Source organism: Scomber scombrus, chromosome 6, assembly GCF_963691925.1.
Source record: "Scomber scombrus chromosome 6, fScoSco1.1, whole genome shotgun sequence".
Classification (NCBI taxonomy): domain Eukaryota; kingdom Metazoa; phylum Chordata; class Actinopteri; order Scombriformes; family Scombridae; genus Scomber; species Scomber scombrus.
Window position 1 is genome coordinate 21168312 of NC_084975.1, and position 20967 is coordinate 21189278.

A 20967-nucleotide genomic window follows, 5' to 3' on the forward strand; every position below is an offset into this window, starting at 1 on the left:
CAGAGTTAGTATAGAGTCATGACATTACCTCTGATTGACATTAACCAGCGGACAGGCCTTTTTAAATGTTCCACTGAAGTGGTCATCTGCAAGATTATTGTTCTCAGATTTTAGTGGCATATTTGGTTTAGATTGCTCTTTTAAACACTTTAGACTATAATATCTCTCTCATCTTATTTAATTTGATGAAGCTTGAGCTTCTGAAGATATCCCTTTTTTTCGTTTAGTTGTGATATCTATGACTCCTCGTGTTACATCACAGTTCTTTCATCTATTCACTGTGGGCAAACTGGTGCTGATGCTTTTGGCAACATACAACACATCACTTACTGCACTTCAAATTTCTTCTTTTAACCTGCACTGAATATTGCTTTCTGGCAACTTTAGATAATATTGCTCTCAAATTCCATTGTTACAAAAAACGTAATCAGAAATAATGAATTTTATTGATATAGCCCTTTTGAAACTCAGTTGAAGCACATATTCACACATCTTAAAGGAAAGTAAAAGTAAACTGGCTTGGACATCATGAGCAACTGGGGTTCCATGGTCAGGCTAGAACAATTGCTCGATTGATCATTTAGTGGCTACAGACAGAAAATTAATCAACAACAATTTTAATAATTGTAGTAGCCAATTTATGTAGAATTGCTGATAGAATAATGTAGTTATTTTATCATGTATGCAGAGAAAATGCCAACTGTTCTTGTCTTGTTCCAACTTTTCAAATGTTTCTCTGTCATTGTAAATTTTATAATTTCGTGTTATGCACTACTGGAAAGAAAAATAACCAAAGACTAATCAGTAATGAACATAATCATTAGTTGCAGCTCTAGCTGTGCCTTCAATAAGTGGACATGATATTCTTTGTACTGAATGACTACATGTGATTACATCATGAATCCATGTGGATATACTATGAAAGACACTCAGTCTGCTCAGTGGAGAGACCTTGTGAAGACGTAAAGCTGAATCGTAAAAGCCATTCAATTTTGAATTTCACCTTTCATTAACAATCCACACTGCAACATTGTGCTAAAAACAGTTTTGCAATGTCATACGTTGCTATAAACTAAGCAGTTTGACCTCCAAGTATTTAATAATATAAAGTTTATGGTTTAAATGTATTTTTGTCAAAGGCGCAGCTCAAGGATTTTCAAGCCCCATGCAGCCCTGAAAATTAAGGTTATAAAACAGCATGCTGAGAGCTTTCACTACTGTGTGTCATCAAATACCCTGATTTCTATTCATTTTTTAGTGCCCACTTGGACATATATGCATGCTGGGTTTCATAAACTTGTTTTTTCTGTCAGACAACCAATGATTTAGTGACCCTGGCAACTGAGTGACCTCTTTTGCCCTCTAAAGGCTGGATTCATTCAGAACATTAAATTGCGACCTTGACTGGCTCCACATTGAATTGCATTGCCAGTCTCCTCCCTGTGCACTACACTACAATACCCAACGTCATACTTACAGTATACAACACTGAGCAGCAGTAGTTACCAAAGAGGCTGTCAATACAGACTTTTTTCACTATCACTGTACCATCTCCCAAGGCAACTTAAAACCTCAATCTCAATTCATCACTCAGCAGAGTCAGTCCATGTGTTGTATTAAACCGGCTGGAGATTGAGTCCTTTATTCCTTATCCTTCCCCTAGCTCAGGAGTGTGAGTGAATACCGTCGGGCAATATCCTGGACAGCACTGTATCAGACCCTGTATTCCCTGTATCAGTTTTCCATGAGAAAAGTGGGGTCCAAAACCAGTTCTGTGTGTCTGAAGTGCCTTTACATACAAATAAGTGTCTGTTTTTTGTTTTTGTTTGTTTTGTTTTTTGATTACTGACAGCCATCTTCACAGGTGTTTCCCAAACTTGAGTTATGTCAGTTAGGAAAAACATTATTACCAATGTAATGATGGTCAAAATGCCTAAATAAATGGCTGACAGTGATAATGCAGAGGATCAATTTTCATTTTTGCTCTAATCCTCCATCACAGAAGATTAGACAGTGAAAGGTACATTGGGACACAGTCTTAATCATCAGTTTGTTCACTTTAAGTTTTGTTATAGTATATCCTATCTGATACCCCTGGTATACATCTTATGGGTTTATGTCCCCACCCTTATTGCACATCTAATCCACCTTGTACACTTGGCACACCACATGGTATGGGATTGCCCAACAGCACACTTCTCCTGTCAGGAAACTGTAATTCACCTTCCTAATGACTCCTCAGAATTGCTACTCCTAGAAAAGCCATGCTCAACGTGGGTTTTCCTGCAAAGGCACCTCTGGACATTATGGCTCATAAACTATGTCCTGCTAGGATAAGTACAACCAGTCCTTCCACAATGGATTAATAGGAATATGAAATAGCAAGGATGAAAAACCTCTTACTAAACAAGTGTATAAAGTATACATATTCACACAAAAACAAAAACACAATTTTGGACAACTAATAAGAAAACCAATTGCTTCAAAATGTTTGTACAACCTGGCAGCCAGTGTCTTAGAGGCTGAGTGGAGTATGTGGGTGCCTATCAACCCCCACCCTCACCCCACAGGTCACACTGATTATAATAGTTGGCGATGGATAGGACTCTGACTGTGCTTTCAAGGGGTCTTATTTGAAGTATTTGAATAATAAAACTAATTGCTTCAAATTTTTTGTAAAACAGTACAAAAATGTTCTTGATTGCAAGTGGTATTTCTAAATGTCAAAACATATTTTATGAATTGGTTTTATTGAACAATTGGCCACAGAACAGTAATCACTTAATGAAACACAACGACGTTCAGAATTTTAATGTGAATCTAACTGAAATATTGTGAGACATTAATTAATACTGTGAAACATAAGGAAGAGATGACGAGACTGAATGTGGTGTAGCTGTGTGGTATTACACACACACAGACACACAGACACACACACACACACACACACACACACACACACACACATACATACCAACATAATGTAGAGTAATCCCCACAGACATAACGTATGTATATTTCCGGTGGATACACACCACCATCAAATGATGTTTTTTTCTTGCAACTACTGCCTTTCTCTTTGTGACAGTGACGTATTGAAGAGGACCTGGGCTGCATCACTGACGCTCCTCCTCTCTGTCCCAGAAAACAGCAGGATAATATAATCAGAGAGGAAATGACTGACCTCACTGCTTCTAATAGCACACAGTCTGTTTCAGAGATATTCTGAGATGAGAGAAAATGACTTTGGAGGAAAAGCTTTACACCAACTAAACACTTGTTAAATACGTAATGAGTCATTTCTGAGATATCGACGTAATGTGCATGTGTAGGAGTGTAAAAGACAGCAGGAGATATGCTTAGAAAATACACGTGGGTGTGTGTAAGTATGAGAGAGGTAGAGTGAGGAAAGCAAAGATAGATCAATAAATCTAAACTGCAACACTACATTTTACAAATTGCAACAGGTTTAAATATCAAACCTTTATAGTAAAACAGGTTCTGACAAAACTGACAAGAAAGGCATTGTATTGAAACTAATAATAATCTAGTTATTAATTTCTTAATTAACTGTTCAGTCAACAATGTCATAAAATAGTGAAAGCCCAAAGTGACATCCTCAAACTGCTTGTTTTGTATGACTAACAGCCCAAAAGCCAAACATATTCAATATTGTATCACCAAGCAGCAAATGTCACAATTCAGAAGCTGATATCAGAGAATGTCGAGCATTTTTGATTGAAGGCAATTATTCGATCATCAAAATAGTTGCAGTTTTTTTTTCTTGATCAACATATTTTTTCAGCTCTAAACATAGAATCCAACATGCTCAATATCCCAAAATCATGTAGGAAAATATTGGAAAATCCATGTTTTACAATTACAATATTCAGTAAAAGAAAATGCAATATGCTATGTATTCAATGTTAAATCTGATGTTTAAAAAAATTATGGTGAAATCAGAGCATTTATTGTGGTCTGAGCTTTTCAGTCACCATATGCTTCTGAAAAATGTTGATTGGTGTGTCTGGTCACATCTGTCCTGGTTGAGAGGATTTGGTTGGACAAATAATCAATACTGTGACATACTGCTGAAACTGTTTAAGGTCAGCGGTTTATAAACCTTTGAAACACAGTACAGTATAGTTTTGATTCCTTTTTCCAAAGGGCATTATCTATCGTGGATGATGTTCTTGTAGATTCACTTGTGTTGCAATAATAAACATGGGTAAAACACAGTGATGTGTCACATCAGGATCTGTGACAGTGAAATTTGGTCACAGACCCACTCGAAATCTTACATTTGATTCCATGTTTATTTTTTCAAAAATCAAGACCATAAGCCCAATAATATCACACTTTGCATTTTTATATAGCCTTAGCTATCATATAAAGATATGGTTTCAGATAAGTTTAAAAATTAGCAATAACAACAACCAATTTTTATGTGGTCTGACAATACAATCCCAAGACAAGGTTTACTAGCATTATTAGCTTGTTCCTGAGTTTTCAACTCATTAAGTCCTGCAAATTTATGGAAACATGCATTGTTTGTAACTGCCCTCCAGAACACCACATATCATTTTTTTTTGATTCGGTACACATATTTCCAGGATTTGTTTGTGCCTTTCAAAAATGTTACAAATCACTGTTGTAACAAAAAAAAAATCAATATTATGATCTGACAACGCAAAGGTTAAGGTTGGGTTAGGACAAGGCACGTTTGAAAAACATCTTTGTTGAGCCAAAATTACTACTTCAGTAAGGTTAGAGGCCCTTCCGTATTCATGGTTACAATAACAGCCACAAGGTTACGGTTAATGAACAGTTTCGGTTTAAAAAAACAAATAGGAAATGAACAGCTGTCCCCCATGGCAAAGTCCCATTCTGTTCTGATCCATCCAACCATCCTAACCTCCTCACTCTGCAGTATTTGTAGCATTATGATAACAACACCCAACTTACAGGAGTCATATTTCCTAAAGCTGCTAGAAGGCTTTGTCACCAGCACATAAACAAATGTCACTTTTGGATTCCAGCATTAAGGAAAGGCTGGATCATAGAACTTATTGTCAGAAATATGCTGCTCTACTGTAGACAGCAGCAAATCCCATACATGATTGCATGCAACAGGAGGCATCTACATACTACAACATACTATTTATTCAGCCTTTTAAATCCACTTGTCCATGGTATTACCCCAGCTTAGTGACAGACAAGCAAACAGACAGACGAGGGGGACTAGCATGCACACAGCACAAAGGATCATGGTAAACAAAGGCAAATACCCTCATACGATGGGTTCTAATCCCACTCAGGGTATCGCTGTAGTCAAATGCCACATTCCCGACTGCTCCTCATCAAAGATATTCACAAACTGCCAACACTTCTTGCTCAGTTTCCCCCCAATCCTGACATCCACCCATCTTTTCCTCTACTGTGTACCAACAGTATAAAAGTTCAACAGCCTTACTATTCCTGCCCGATGCACTACAGCTTCCTATTAGATCCCAGCATACTCCCTCCTTTCCTCCTTCACATACTTCACCACCCCCTTTCTCTAAATTAGTCATGATTAATGTGTACGCCACGCATTGGGCCGTCTTAATTAAATAACACCATCTAATTAGGGGCTGATTTCGGCTGGTAATGGCACCGTAAGATGGCGGAATGGGATTGTGCGGCGTGACAGAACATTCATGAAGCCCGTCAAACTCCCTGGGTGGTCACACTCCTCTGGTTTCACACAAACAGCCCCCCTCCCCTAATCTGACAGTTACATTAAAATGCAAATAGCCTAGATGTGAGGGTTTGGTAACAAGTGTGGCTTACAGCTCCCAGGGAGCAACGATGGACTCCTTTTTTTCCCCCTGATATGACATAAACCAGGTAACAGGTTGATAGCTGTTGACCCAGAAGTGGCTGTTTAAATATTGGCTAACACGCTGTGGACATGTGTAAGATCACACAGTGTGGAAATCTCTTTCGGCTGAGAGATAATGGCTTTGATGAATCCATTTTAACTAATCATGAATAAATACTTGTCATCCAAAGTTATGTATGCAATGTCTTATCAGTGATTGTTTATTGTCCTGATGGCACAGTTTATCTGCCTTCACTATGGATGTATCACTAGTTTTAATTAAATCAAGCTCAAGACCAACTGAAAGGTCAAAGAAAATTAAAGCATATTAATGAGCGAAGGGCATAGGCAGCATGCAGCATCAGGTCAGGGAGACAGCAGGGAGACAGACGCCAACCCCCACCCCAACCCCGCCCCAACCACCACCTACATCGTAACACAAACCTACACTCATACACACACACACACACATTCTCCTATGTACACATAAATGTCAACTAACTTGAGCAGGTGTGAGACGTGAACAATCTGTGGGGTATGTGTGTGGGATGCCCTGTCTAGCCACCAGAGGATCATCCCCTGCAGTGCACCATCATGGCTAGATGTCAACACCAGCAAGGCCGTGCCAAAATACCTACCCTTTAAACCCCTTGACAGTAATAATATCTCACAGCGGCTTGTTCTTTCAGCACAAATGAAAAGGAAAAACACCATTCATTCCCACAGAGGGGCGGCTGCAGCCACAAAGGGATATTGTACTTTTCCTTTGTGCTGTGGCAAAGAGAGAACTACAACAGCATCGCTGCAGGGTGAGGGAGTGGTTGGAGGACTGGAGGGGCGATGCAAATAGGGTTTGGACATAGATCAAAAGACTTAAGTTTCACTGCATCATCAGGGCTGGAGCACTTCTACTCCTCCGCTCGCTCGCTCCCCTCCCATCCTGTCACCTTTTCGTTCACTCTGCTGCATTTTTGCTTTCGCAGGCCGGAGACTGTCTTCTGAGGAGTGCCCTGGCAGAGTGTGAACAGTGCTCTTACATGTCGGTCTTGAACAGAGATGTGAACACTAATGGTTTTTGGCAGGGCCCTGGTCCTCAGTGGACACACTGCTGGAGCAGAAAGAAAACAAGCGGGAAAGAGGTATAGGGGGTGGGTGACGGTGGGCAAGTGCAGAAAACGAGTAGGTGTCTTGGCAGCAGTGTGTTCACTTGCTTTACAACAGCACCATCTGTCTTTGAGAGCAGAGCTTTACATTGTTGAATAACTGATGTCACTGCTCAATACTCAACCAGAGCATATAATTATGGATGGGTTTTAATGTCTTGTCAGCCAGTGTAATTGGTTAATAGGCTGTTTTGGTTGCTACTTTTTGTTTCTGGACAACTGATGCAGCCAAGATGAATAAAGAATGTGTGACTTGCACATGATAGATGGATATAAATTATACGTTACGTCATTCAAAATGTCTGAGTAACTCATTATTTTCTTTCAACTATTGTCTGGATGTCATATGTTGAAAACCTCTTGACAATTTTGAAATGGACTGGCAGACTAAAAAGGGAGCCTTTTCTCGATATTTGAAAGCCAGTAAACAGGAATCCTCTTTGTGACAGATGCACTCAGTGCGACTGCAAATGTAACTTTTCCCTGAGCAAGCAACATTCATCGTCTCAGCGGGCCTGCCCCTCTGCTCAGCCATTCGTTTCCTTTTCTCGGCCAACCGGAGAGAACGAACAAGATGGATGTCGGTGTCACCGTACTGGCCGGAGTGACAGATGGGCTGATTATACAAACTCATCCCTCTGGCCATAGAAAAACACAACACCTTGCCTGCTAGCTAATAGCCTTCATCTGCCTGCACTTTACAGATAGTTGATGCTTGTTGTTAAGATGGAAGAACAAAATTATATAGACAGATCCCATTAAAACCTGGCCTTTCTCTTGACAGCTTGTACCTGAGTAGACACCTGCCACACTAGTTTTTTTTTTTTTACAGCCCAAACAAACACAATGGTAGATCACCTCACAGCGACCTCATGTCTGGCTAGCTGGCTTCAAGGGCATGTTTTCCTTCCTCTAGACAGACACATTGCAAATGCATAAACGGATTCCTGTCATCGGGTGATATGTGGGTGTCAAGCTCTGCTGTGCACACTGGCTTCTCAGCAGGTAAGCCTAGGTAACAGGAGTGAAAACCATCGCACAAACTCATAGGACATCTCGATTTTTGGACAGAGAGGTGTCAAAAAAGTCAAAATCATAGGATAATAAGTCTAGGTGCCGAAGGTGATTTGAAGGATTAACCACCTTCCCCTTGCCTGCCCTACCTGTGATTTAAAGTCCGGGCTGATTAATCAAACTGGTATCGAGTCTCTGCTCAGGCGAGACATTTAGATCAATCACGCCAGCCAAAGGGGAGCATACAGTGGCTCTAACAAATGGAGGCAGAGAATGAGGGAAAAGGTGCAGGGAGAGAGAGTTTGAATGGCTTACTCCATGCTCCCAGCCATCAGCAGGAAAAGGTTGTAGATGTGTGAGAAGATGAAGAGGAAGAGGATGGCGCTGAAGAACATGGTCATCCAGGAGCCATGATCCTCGCGGAACATTTTCAGGCGCAGGTATCGACCTAAAAGGAGCATGACAAGGACACTGCTGTCAGTGGCGGATCAAACAGCATGTCAACCTGCTAACATGTTTGGCCACGAAATGGAGATGAAAGTACATAAATTAGTCACATAGATCAATAATGTCCTACTCTGTCAGACACATACCCTTTAGGTAGTGAAATTAAGATTAAAGACCACTTTGATGTGTCACTTCCCAACCCTGGAGTAATTGTCTTTTCCTGACCAATTTCAGCAGTCTGTATTCCATCATCAATCCTAACAAAAAAATTCTACATACATACAATTTCATGCATCGGGCAGACATGCCGTTAGTGGATTAATGCTCACTTGTATTTCATGATGTGAGTTCTGCATGATTAGAGAAATTATTCAAACATTTGTGACCTGTGGTGTTTTCTTTTATACAGTCCTGGCTTGGAATCAAATTATGGAGAAATATCTCTCTGGCAGAGCATGAGATTGATTCGGATACGCAGCCTTCTGCACTGAATACATAATGACACAAGCTTGTCCTCTGGTGGCTGCGCTCCGCACAAGACAACAAGGTGTATGATACGACTGTTAGCTTGTTGTTGTACCTTGAAAAAGATTACAGTTGCTGCAGTTAACTCCTCTGTGGCTCGCTATAAATATAATGGCAGAACCATTTTTATGTGGTTGCTCCTTGTGACAAGCAGGAAAATATATATCTATATACACCTATGATTCAAGGGCTTTTCTGTTCACAGTGAGATGAAAAAGCATTACATAAGTACAGTATAAATTACTGAGAGATCTGAAAAATAACATGTGTGATGTAATTAGGTATGCATAATGTAATTGCACAACAGCTGTCAGAAACCTTGATCTACCTCCCACACTGCCTGTGTAACAGAAACAATCTACTTTGCACATTTCAGGTGTCTGTTACTATCATCATCATGCGGACCTGGGTCAAATAAGATTTGTAAATACTTTAAAAAAAATTGAAATAATTCTGACTCCTTAGATTATGTGTTGCAGTTCCATAACGTTCGAGGACTGACAGGAGACAGATTTTTTTTAAACTAATGGTCAAAAGTGATGCAACAGAGGAAGAGATATCCTGATTTTGACTGGATCCTATATTTCCCATCATGCAATCAACAGCATATTTTTTTTACCCTCCTGGTAAATGTCGATGTTTTTCAAACTGCCCCAAGTTTGTAATAGAGGTTTTCTGTTGAAAAAGTATTCTCGAAGCCCAAGCTGAGGTAACTCTGATTGCATCACTATGAGATCACCAGGGATATTTTCAGACTTGACAAAGCTCTCTTGAGAGAGACACAAGACACTGTACAATTTTTTTTTCTTTTTACAATTTTTACTATAAAATGACATTTATGTGTATAAAATGAGTGGTGTGCCACTTTAAATTAAATAATAATTCAGAGATTTTACTTAGACAGTGTGAGCATTCCTCATGTTGTGAACCCCAATGAAGTGCTTCATGCGTATGTAATTGACTGTATATTAAGAAATCCTCTACTAAGCTTAGCTATTCACCTCTATTTCCACTACTTTACATATTGCTCACATGTACACTTCCAGGCTCTCCCTCTGCTTCCACTTTGCAAGCTGTGATCCGGTGCCAGAAGCGGCCATCTTCCTAGGAACAACTCTTTGTTTTTCTCTCCTCCAGCTCAGTCAGCGTCCCTTTGAGTTACAGCTCCTCGGAGAGCTCATTGTGTTTGTGTCCATCCACACGCACACAGACACATGCACACACACACACAGCTAGAGAAACAGAAAAGCAAAATGCTCCATTTATTTTCCCATTAGAGCCTGGCTGGTTTACTCTCCAATAGTTTTACATGCTGTTCAATCTCAGCTTGCTCACTTTAAGTTTTTCCATTGCGCACATAAAACAAGATGTTAAGTTATTTAAGGAAATGAGGATTTTTGTTGAGTTTAATTGTATTCACAATGAATAAACCTGTTATTGCAGGTTTGGATATATCATATAGAAAATTGTACATCTTAGCAAATAGATCTGCAAAGTAAGTATACACTTTTGTTATTTACTTATTATTATCAGAAGATAATACAAACTTGAATATGCCCTTCATACAATATTAAACCTGAATTTTTTTAGACTTAGCACAAAAGCAAAGTAGCCTAGTGTGAGGCCAGACCATACATCTTGCTCTGTGGTATTTCAGGGCTCATCACAGTTGCATAATTGAATTGACTTGCATGGGTGAACTTAATTGCCTCCAGTGCCAATGAGCCCTGGTTTAGATGTAGGTGCACAGTGTGTATCGGCAGATCTGACTTTTAAAGCAGCACACCGCGCCAGCGAGCAGCCCTCTCATAGCCCTCTCACAGCCTACACAGGCATGATTTAACTAGGGTGTGATTCAAGACTATTCAGTCAAGCCATTTGAGTCACTGCACCTCCCGACAGTAAAGGACCCCGATAAAGAGTGATTCATGAACATTGTCTACTGCAAGGGTCAGCACAGCAGGGGACGACAACAACAACAACAACAGCAACAACACACACGGAAAAGGCAGCCACACACACAAACACATACAGAAAAAAAAATAAAAATAGACAGGGACACACTTTGTACCTCTTTCAACACACCCACACATCTGCATCAGGCAGGTGTATAACTCAATAGAATGCACTATTATTTTGAATTTAGGTAGACATTCAAATTGCTTTAAAGCAGTATTTGAGCAACACTTTTTTGTTTTGCCTTGATATCATATCCACCTTTCTTCAAATTGCATCCAAATGAAAATCAAACATATATCTGTGTCTCCATCTACTGGTGAAACAAGAACACACATACGAGAGAGCTGACTGGCAGGTGTATGGTAATATAACATATAAATAAATACCAGTGGCCTAGCAGAAAACCCACAGCGTAGAGGGTGTTGTGTGTGTGTGTGTGTGTGTGTGTGTGTGTGTGTGTGTGTGTGTGTGTGTGTGTGTGTGTGTGTGTGTGTGTGTTCATAGTAACAGCATCACAGAAGCATTTTTTTAATCCATTAAGGGATTTCCTGGTAGATTGGTCTTTTTCAGATACACCAGGCTGTAGATTCAGCTACATACAGTATATTTACTGTACATCTGGGATGTGTCTGAAATCACTCTAGTCTTTGAGATGAAAACATTGCACTATTTTAGGCTTTATCTTGTGTGAACACGAACAGTGTCCTCTTTTATCATTTGTATCAAATTACCATTGTATCATTGTTTGAGGTTGTCTGCAAAATCCTGTTTTGTTAATTACTCCCAAGGATATAAATGTTGCCACTTTTAGCGTCTAAACAGCCCATATCTGTTATGATAAAAACTAATGACTACACTGAGCACAGTGTGGTTGTTTTTAGTTTAAAATAAATTTCACTAGACTCTCAAGGCACTAAAGAATTAATTAATGTGCAGAAACAATCAAAAACAGAAAACAGTTCAGGCTATCAATAGTTGTAGTGTTTTGAAAGGCTATAGTTTTAAATCATGGAAGATGACTATCCAGGCAATAGTCTGGTGTAGGCTGAGCTGCCCACAAAAATGCATGAACTCAACGTTGCAAATAATTGACAGGATTACATGTTGTTTTTTTGGTTTGGTTTGGTTTTTTTCTCTCACAAAAATCAGTAAATAAGCCTCAAGTCCAGTAAAAACTGAACTTAAATACATACATACTGTATATATGGCATGACAAAGCAGGTGATAACAGAAGGCAGACAGAAAATAATGGTACACTGAATACACAGGAGTGTTGAGCGCCTTTTTTTAATTAAAGTTTAAATTATTATTTTTTTTTTTTAAATTGACAGTAATTCACATTTTTCAGATTCAAGATAGTTTCAGCCAATCAAGGGATTCAAACTGGTGTCCTTAATGTGACCAGTCTGCTTCTCTGCCTGATGATGAGATCATGCTTAGAGCTAAGATAAATCTCCAGATTTATAGTAGTAATCCACTCAATAATGATACTACTACTACTACTACTACTACTACTACTATTACTGATGATGATAATAATAATAATAACCTTTTTCAAAGTGTTACACAATAAAAACTTAACATGTTTAAAACATATAAAGTTTAAGATAAACTAAAACCTATAAAACATCAACACATTATAAAACACAAAGGGAGTAAATCACAGATTTAAAATGTAAAACAACACAATTTAAAACAAATAAAATCAAATAAAACAGGCAGGCAGCTCAGGTAAAATCAGGAAAAAACAATAAAAGTATGTTCTAAAGGTTCTATACGTAAGAATTTACAATTTACATTTACGTTTTTTATATTGCCAATCAATGAACGGGGTGTAATATAACCTTCTCTGACTTTGTCGGTTGGGTATGTCAGCCTATAGACTGATTTCTATGGACCTTGGCTAGATTTTCTGCAAAAATCTAACATATGTAACATTTTTATATATCTAATATCAACAAAGAACCTGCAGATATAAGTGATCCAGGTAATGAGACAGCTAGCTGCCTCTGTGAAGCACAGCACATTTCAAAACAAAACACCCCCACGACAAAGTCACCCACTCACCTTCCAGTGTTTAGTTAACACGAAGTAAAAGACACTAAAACGGGTGTGATGTGATTGTGCCTCTTAGTTCTGGTTAAAAGCCTGTCAGCTGTACAGTCTGTAGTCATTTCAAAGTTTTTTGATCAAGACAAGAAAAAAAGGCTGATGCAATAATCAAGGCGCAAATCGATAAAAGCATGTACAACCATTTCTGCATCTCTAAAATTTAAAATAGATTTTATTTTTACAATATTTCTGGGATTATAAAAACATGATTGGACAAGCTTTGTGATGTGTTGCTAAAAACATAAATTGCTACCAAACAGCACATCAAGATTTCTTGCAACGGGCTTGATATGTTGTGAAATTTAACCAGTAGATGGGTAGCATTTCTTTTGTGATATACTGTGATCGGTTAATAAGGGTTTCTGTTTCATTAGAATTTAGCTGAAGAAAATGTTATCAGCATTGTTTTTTATATCAGGCACATATTATATATTGGGCTTAACAGTAGGCTTAACAGTAAGGTACAACTATGTGTTATCTGCATAACAATGAAATTAAATACCATGTCTACAGATGGTATCACCCAAGGGGAGCATAGGGAGAAAAAAATAGTTCCTATAATATAGGCACACCATACTTAATACAGTAGAATAACTACAAGAAGTTAACAGAGACACAATAATCACTTGACAAATATGATGAGAACCAGTCTAATGCAGTACCAGATATACCACCCAGAGCCTCTATCTAAAAGAGTGCCATGATCAATCACCTCGAAGGCTGCACTTGAGTCAAACAGGACACACACCTGCATCAGCATTCATTAGTGACTTTGAGAAGGGCTGTCTCAGTGCTGTGTTACTGATGGAAACCTGACTGAAACTTTTCAAAGATACTATTATTTCCACAGCAGCACAAAGCTGCTTTGAAAAATGTGTTCAAGGAACTAAGAAACAAAAGGCAGTTTAGAAATCAGATGACAATTATCTAGGAGGGTAGGATCAGTCAAGTCCAGGTCTTTTTAGGAGTGGTTGGACACAAGCAGTTCTAAAGTAATCTGGGACACCAACAGTAGACAGCAAGCTCTTCAAAATAGAAAGCAAATGTGACTCAATACACTACACAATTCCACTATAACCAAGTCTTATTAACTTTTTGAAATCAGCATCACAATCTGCTGAGGTGCAATGAGAGGCTGGATGTACTAATTGATGGACAGTCTTAAATAGAAATCTGGGGTTTTGCTGATGGGTACGTTCAGAAAAATAGCAGGTACTTCTTTCACCATCCTGTTATAAAAGAGTAATAACTCTTTCATGGCCACAAAATGGCAAAGTGGCAAAGTGACCTGTTTTCTTCCATCTGCATTCTGCTTTTTTGAATTTCCTTTTACAGCTTTAATAATGTAATTCAGGGCTGTTTTCTAGTCTTTTAGTTAGAAGACTGGATAAAAATTCAGGGAGCTCCATTAAAAAGGAGCCAGCTGATTTAGGGGTGCAATAAATCACAGAAATTGGCCAAATACAACCAGTTGGTGGCCTTGTTAGGTTGGCTAAAACAGTCACAATCTGGATGATAAGCAAGCTGACTGTGATCACTATATTGCAACCGGGATTCTGTAAAATAATAAAATCAAAAATAGCAGAAAAGATAAAATCATTTACAATAAATGCACTATTAGAGAGGGATCTTATATTGAGAAGAACCATTTTAAAACAGTCTGTGCTGGGTTAAAACTGGAGCTGGGTTTTGGTCCAGATCATTATTAAATTATTAATATTGTTGTGTTGAATGTGTGTGAAGCAGTGCTAAAAGGATCCGGACTCACCCAGTATCAGTGATTCTTGCAGAACTTCAGCACAAGTTCTATATTCATAGACATTAGATGAGACCCACATATGTTTGGATGAACAAACATAACAGTAAAAACTAGCAGTGATCATCTGTTAAACACGTGCATTGGAAAGCACGTGCAAAGCAATTAATGTCATTCAGATGTTCTGTTGACTGTGCTACACACACACACACACACACACACACACACACACACACACACACACACACACACACACACACACACACACACACACACACACACACACACACACACACACACAAACCAGTCTCATAGGTAGGGCAGAGCAGTGACAACTCCTGACAGATGAGAAGCACACAACTGGTGGTGGAGGAGTGAAGGCTACCTGGGATGTGATTGCTGTCTCCATTCATCATGATACCACTCTTCGACATCAAGTCTAACATGACTAAAGGAGGTAAGTACTATATACCTGAAATACTTTGATTAACAATAATGTATAAATATGTTTTAGGAACAGTTACAATATTTTACATAAAATTTATCAGACTCTCAAATGACCTACACTAGTTGACTGGATAGACTAATAGACCAACAGCTCTTGAACTAGCACATATAGTGTGCTTTTACTATCTAAAACTATATTTTTAAAGGATCCTGTGTGTCCTAATGCTTAAATCACACAGATTCAACACCCTCATCACCAAATAGAATATTACAACTTTGACTTTTCTCTCTTTCAGTAATCACTGACAGTCAGACAGGGAGACATGTTCAGTTTGAAATGTACTCCAAGTAAATTGTTCAGATCCGCTCCGCTGAACAAAATGAATATATGATCTCTGATTAAGTGCAAACAGAAGCTGATATAGCGGAGGCAATAGGCCAAAAGTCCCCAGGTTTCATTGTTCATAGCAGACAGTCAAGCACTCACTTCCTGGACACGCCAGTGACGCTCAGAGACTATGGAGACAGCTACTGTAAATATAGAGGGCTCAGAGAGAGAGCAGGTGAAAACATTCTACTTAAATTACTCTCTGAGAGCAGGGCTTATCGGCAGACTTGATGAAACAGACGACAATCTCCATTATTCTTTAGAATGAAGCTATCAAAATCTTGAAAACAGGCTGCAAAAAATAACAAGTATGGTGCATTTCAGAAGCCCTCTTGTACAAACTATCCAGCTGGTTTTACATGGCTTAAATTCCATAAAGTATAAAGTATAAAATAGTGTGCACATGATGTTCATGCAGTATTTAGCATATATGGCATTTGACCATAACAAGGTTTTACTCAAAAGATTATCAATATCATCATTCATGTATGTGAAGTCAGTCACAAAATATCAACCTTTATGTGGAACAAAAGCCATTGCTGTTTGTTCTAATGTGCTGTTATACAGGATAACACATTAAGTGCCAGAAGGTTCAATTCAAGTTAAAAATTGTGGAGTCAGTTTTGTGTAATTATCTGTGACTGACATCTTACCTAACAGGTCTCATGTATATTTGACAGTTGGAGCAAAAGAAAAGAAAAGATTGACTCCAAAAGTCTTGTCTGACTCAGGATTACTGTAATGTTACAGGTACTATTACACAACCTATGAGATGTATTTTGTGGCTCTAAAGAAACTTACTCAAGTGACATAAGTTCAGAAACTACAATTTTTGATAGTAAGATAATGGTTAGGAGTGTGACATAGGCTGTCACGCTGCATTTTGGGAAGTGTAAGATCAAGTCTTTTTGAGATTGACCTATAAGGACTAAACACCTGCTGCAACAATTTCAATAAAACTAAACTACACTTTTATTGCTAATAACATTCAATTAAAGACTATTGCAGTACCAAAACTGACTTCCTCATGTTCTTAAATCCCAGATGTTCTTCTGGAGTACCTGAACCAGTCAACAACATTCTGTGGCCAGTTTAAAAATGGCCAATGGTATTGCTACGTCCTGTTGGTTCTCTTCACTTTCGCCGTTCCTGTGGGAATCCTGGGAAACATTGCAGCCTTAATCAACTATACCTGCTTCAGGAAAACCTCTAGCACCAGCAATGTGTTCCTGTTGAACCTGGCCCTATGTGACTCAGCCTGGATCCTCACCCTCCCATTTACTCTTTACTTCGCCATCCAGCGGCCACACCTCAGAGACATTAAGATCTTCTGCCAGTTCAAAAAGGTTTCCTTCAACATTAACATATATGGCAGCATCCTCTTCCTCACTCTCATCAGTTTTGACCGCTATGTTGGGACGGTGCACCCTATTAGCTCTCTGCGATGGTGGGATGTGGGTAAAGCCAAAGTGTGTTCAGTCTGCACATGGGTCATGCTGGTCCTGGCTTCCATTCCTGACTTATTTGTAACTTTTGGTATTCAGAGGCCAGAAAATGCCACCGCGTGTATGGACCACATCCAGGGCCCTTTTATCTATGTCAAGACAATCACCATTATCAGAACAACAGTAGGCTTCCTGCTACCATTCAGTGTCATGCTTGTTTGTTACATCATGACTGTGCGTGTTTTGAGGCGTCTCCCAAGGGGTAGAAGGCCCGGCGGAGTTCAGCGGACAGGAGGTAAGCCGCTGAGATTAATCTCTGCCACCCTGCTCGTGTTCGTGGTCTCCTTTGTGCCATACCACATCATGGTCATCACCCTGGTGTTCATGAGGATCCATAACCAGGTCACACCCTCTAACACCAACGTCCTCAATGCAACCTACGAGTTCTTTGAGTCCCTGTGCAGTGTAAGCAGTTGTCTAGACCCAGTGCTGTACATTTTGGCTAGTGAGCAGTTCCAGAGGAAGCTACTGGCCTTGAAAAGACACCGACACAGGAGGCTGTGCTGCAGAGCCAGCAGGAGGGTTGGAGTAGTGGGATGACTGTGTGGATCAAATGCATTACTTTTTGGCTAGCTACCTTAAAGTGATAATCCTAAGATTTTAAGATTTCATTTAAATAAATGTCTGTTAAGTCACTACCAATCACTGAAGGAGGTAACACAATGGTGACTGAACCTATGGCCCACTGATAAAAGCTCTTGCATTTACAGTATTATGATTATTATGAACCAGGTGTCAGTTACAACTTTCCCGCTATGCATTCAAATCATGAGTGGTGCATTAATTGACGTGTTTTCCATTGGTTGATCCGCCAGAAGGCAGGCAGATCTAACACAGCAGACTCCCTTTTTATTTCGCTCATACTAGTGTGACGTCACACAGTGACTATGGGTGGAGCCATAGCGAGGTTACATCATTGTTTCCATCTCTCTTCTGCTCTGTTCTGTCTATCACTGTGTCATAGATGTATAAATAGCTGCAGTTTTGTGCGCCTTGCAAAGCTGAGCTTTGGCTGAGTGGGCAGCACTGTCGTCCATGGTCTGGGAGATCTGGGTTTGATACCGAATGTGGGAACAATGCTTTGTAAATTAGTTTATTAAAGAACTTTTTTTTTTTTACACTTTAATATCCTAAAATATTCAGTGTAATAGTACAGTCTTTTTCAGACACAGGATGAACTGAGGGGCTCTGTAAGGATGTTCTGAACTGTAAATCATGCAAAGATACATCAGTAAAAATATACATGTGGAATATGCATGAGAAATGAAAATGTCCATTTTCATCTCCCAAAGCAATAATATTTGACTTGCTTGTTTTATCCAATAAAAGTCTAATAGTACAAGATGTAAATAATTCAATTTACAAAGCTACAAACAAATGTCACATACAGGAACCAGTAAAGCAGTGGATCAGTTAATCAATAAACAAATTAGTTGCAGATTAGTTTTTCTTTTGATTGATTGATTGACTAATTGTTTGAGCTCTAAATAGATAGATGTTGTTGGATTTGTGTTTAAAAAATGCTAATTTACCTGCAGACAGGTGAAAGATTGGAGGTAAAATGAAATGAGCAAAGTCATTTAATGACTTAACGTGGTACACATGGCATGAGGGGTAACTGAATGGTTTGATGAGTCTGAAACTTATGCAACAATAAGTACATTATAAGTATTATAATTAAGTATGGCCCTCACAATCACCAAATCTCAAACCAATTGGACAACAAGGGAAGATTTTGGACTGATTTGTTAAAAAGCACTCTTCACAACCATCATAAACACAGAAAATGAGGGAATATATTTTCAAAGAATGGCGTTCATCCCTCCACATCATAGATATAGTTAATTGATTATATGCTCAAAAGCGCTGAAGCTGTTCCAGAGGTTATGGAGAAACAGACAAAGTCACAGAAGAATGAATATACTGTTGTGTTATTTATTTGCAGCAGTGGTGGGATATTATAGTCTTATCACCACAGGCCTGCAAAGACATCAAAAACACCTCCTGTTCAAATATTTTGACTTTGGTTCAGTGAACTGGACACCGGACATGGAAAACCTGATCAAAATTCACCAAGAGGTAAACAGTGGGCCTAGAAAAACCAAAACATTGCTAATGTTTGGTTACACAGTAAGTGATACCATCATGTCCATATTGATTCTCGAACTATAGATAGGGCAGTCTTTCAGTAGCAATCACTGCTTTTTGTATTAAAGTCATCACAGTGCACACACTATGTAGAAACTGTAAGGTCCGCCTTACTTTTATTCAACATCTTTCATCTATGGCTCAGTATGCATCTCTACTGTATCCTGTTATGATGCTGAACATCAGAGCAACATTCATGCCCTAATTAGGGATCCTAATGAACATTCTCTCATCAATCAATCAATCTTTATTTGTATAGCGCCAAATCACAACAAAGTTATCTCAAGGCACTTTACACATAGAGCAGGTTCTAAACCGTACTCTTCAAGTTTTAATTTTAAAGAGACCCAACATTCCCACATGAGCAAGCATTTAGCGACAATGGCAAGAAAAAACTCCCTTTTAACAGGAAGAAACCTCATCAAAACAAACCCACAATGCAGAGAGACTGAGCCATAGCTCTGCCTGTACCTTTGCATGCATACACCTGTATCCCCATTCATCACACATTTGCTAGGCTACTGTATCACAGGGGGGTTTGGGAATAGCCACAACTAGAGCTACTAGTGTCCCCAGAGCTCGACTCTTCTGTAACTAAGTGTCTGGACAATAAATCAGAGGTGGGAAGCGACAACAAAACTCTGTCCGCAGGGAGACTGTAGCACGTACAGCCGGCTACTGGGCCACTGTACCATTATACCTGTTCCAGTGAACAGATAGATCATTCATTTTTTTAATTTATTGCTTGGCTCCAGACCAATGGAGTCATACATTTTAGGTAAATATGCAATTTCCTTTTGACTGGTTTCCTTTGTTTGCAGGTGGTTGTCATTATTGCTCTGTATCTTTGTTTCCCTGTCTGGCCTGCAAACACCTTTGTGTTTTATCCTTTATTGCAAGCACATTAATTCTGTCTGTGTGACTATGAAAAATTATCGGAAGGTTTATAAAATGTTATAATTTGTTTTGGTGTTGGTAAATGTCAACGCTTTTCAGGTTATTTTGTACATGTATCTTGGTGTAAAAATTGGGGGTCACACAAGATAAGAACAAAATTACATCCAAATCAGCATTTGATTTTTGGCCACCAGGGGGCAGTGCAACAACTATGAAGAAAACACTGACATATTCATATTATCAACTTATAAAGTTGATGTTGTAAAATGTACTCATCCAGAAAACAAAGGAGGAACATTAGTGCTCACTTGGAGTTGTGTCTCTGGCCACCTGGAGAAAACAATTGCTATATTCACTCTCCTTTTAGCTCCTGTTATTCCTGAGGAAGATTTATGGGTCTTAAGCTCCTAAATGCTTCAATGTGTCCACCAGCTAGTTGCTAACTTTGTCTGTGTGTTGTTTGGTGCTGGGCAGGTGAACAATGGGTTTATCAAAGACATCAACCTACAAGAAAAAACTGTTTCACACTGTAGTGCTATGTGAATTCAGACTGCAGAGGCTCAGCAGTACTCTTCCACAGGAGCAATCATACATTACTTACAGAGGAAGGGGGCAACCCCTGAGGCCAACTAATAAAGACAGGTCTGAATTGAAGGAAGTGTAAAACATACAGCTCTACAGGGTGCCATAAGGCTTCTGAAGGCTAAATAGTTATGAGGTAGATAATTTTGCAGATAACTGCA

The 20967-nt window shown here is 39.1% G+C and overlaps 1 protein-coding gene and 1 pseudogene across 1 annotated transcript in view; one reads left to right on the forward strand and one right to left on the reverse strand.

Annotated features, from left to right (window-relative positions):
• Nucleotides 1–20967, reverse strand: part of tmem117 (transmembrane protein 117) — a 46275-nt gene that overhangs the window by 13068 nt on the left and 12240 nt on the right. Inside the window, exon 6 of the mRNA XM_062421525.1 lies at nt 8356–8488. Within this exon, the coding sequence (XP_062277509.1) occupies nt 8356–8488 (133 nt within the window). The remainder of the gene's footprint in view (nt 1–8355; nt 8489–20967) is intronic.
• On the forward strand, nt 15254–17719 carry LOC133981789 (P2Y purinoceptor 1-like; annotated as a pseudogene).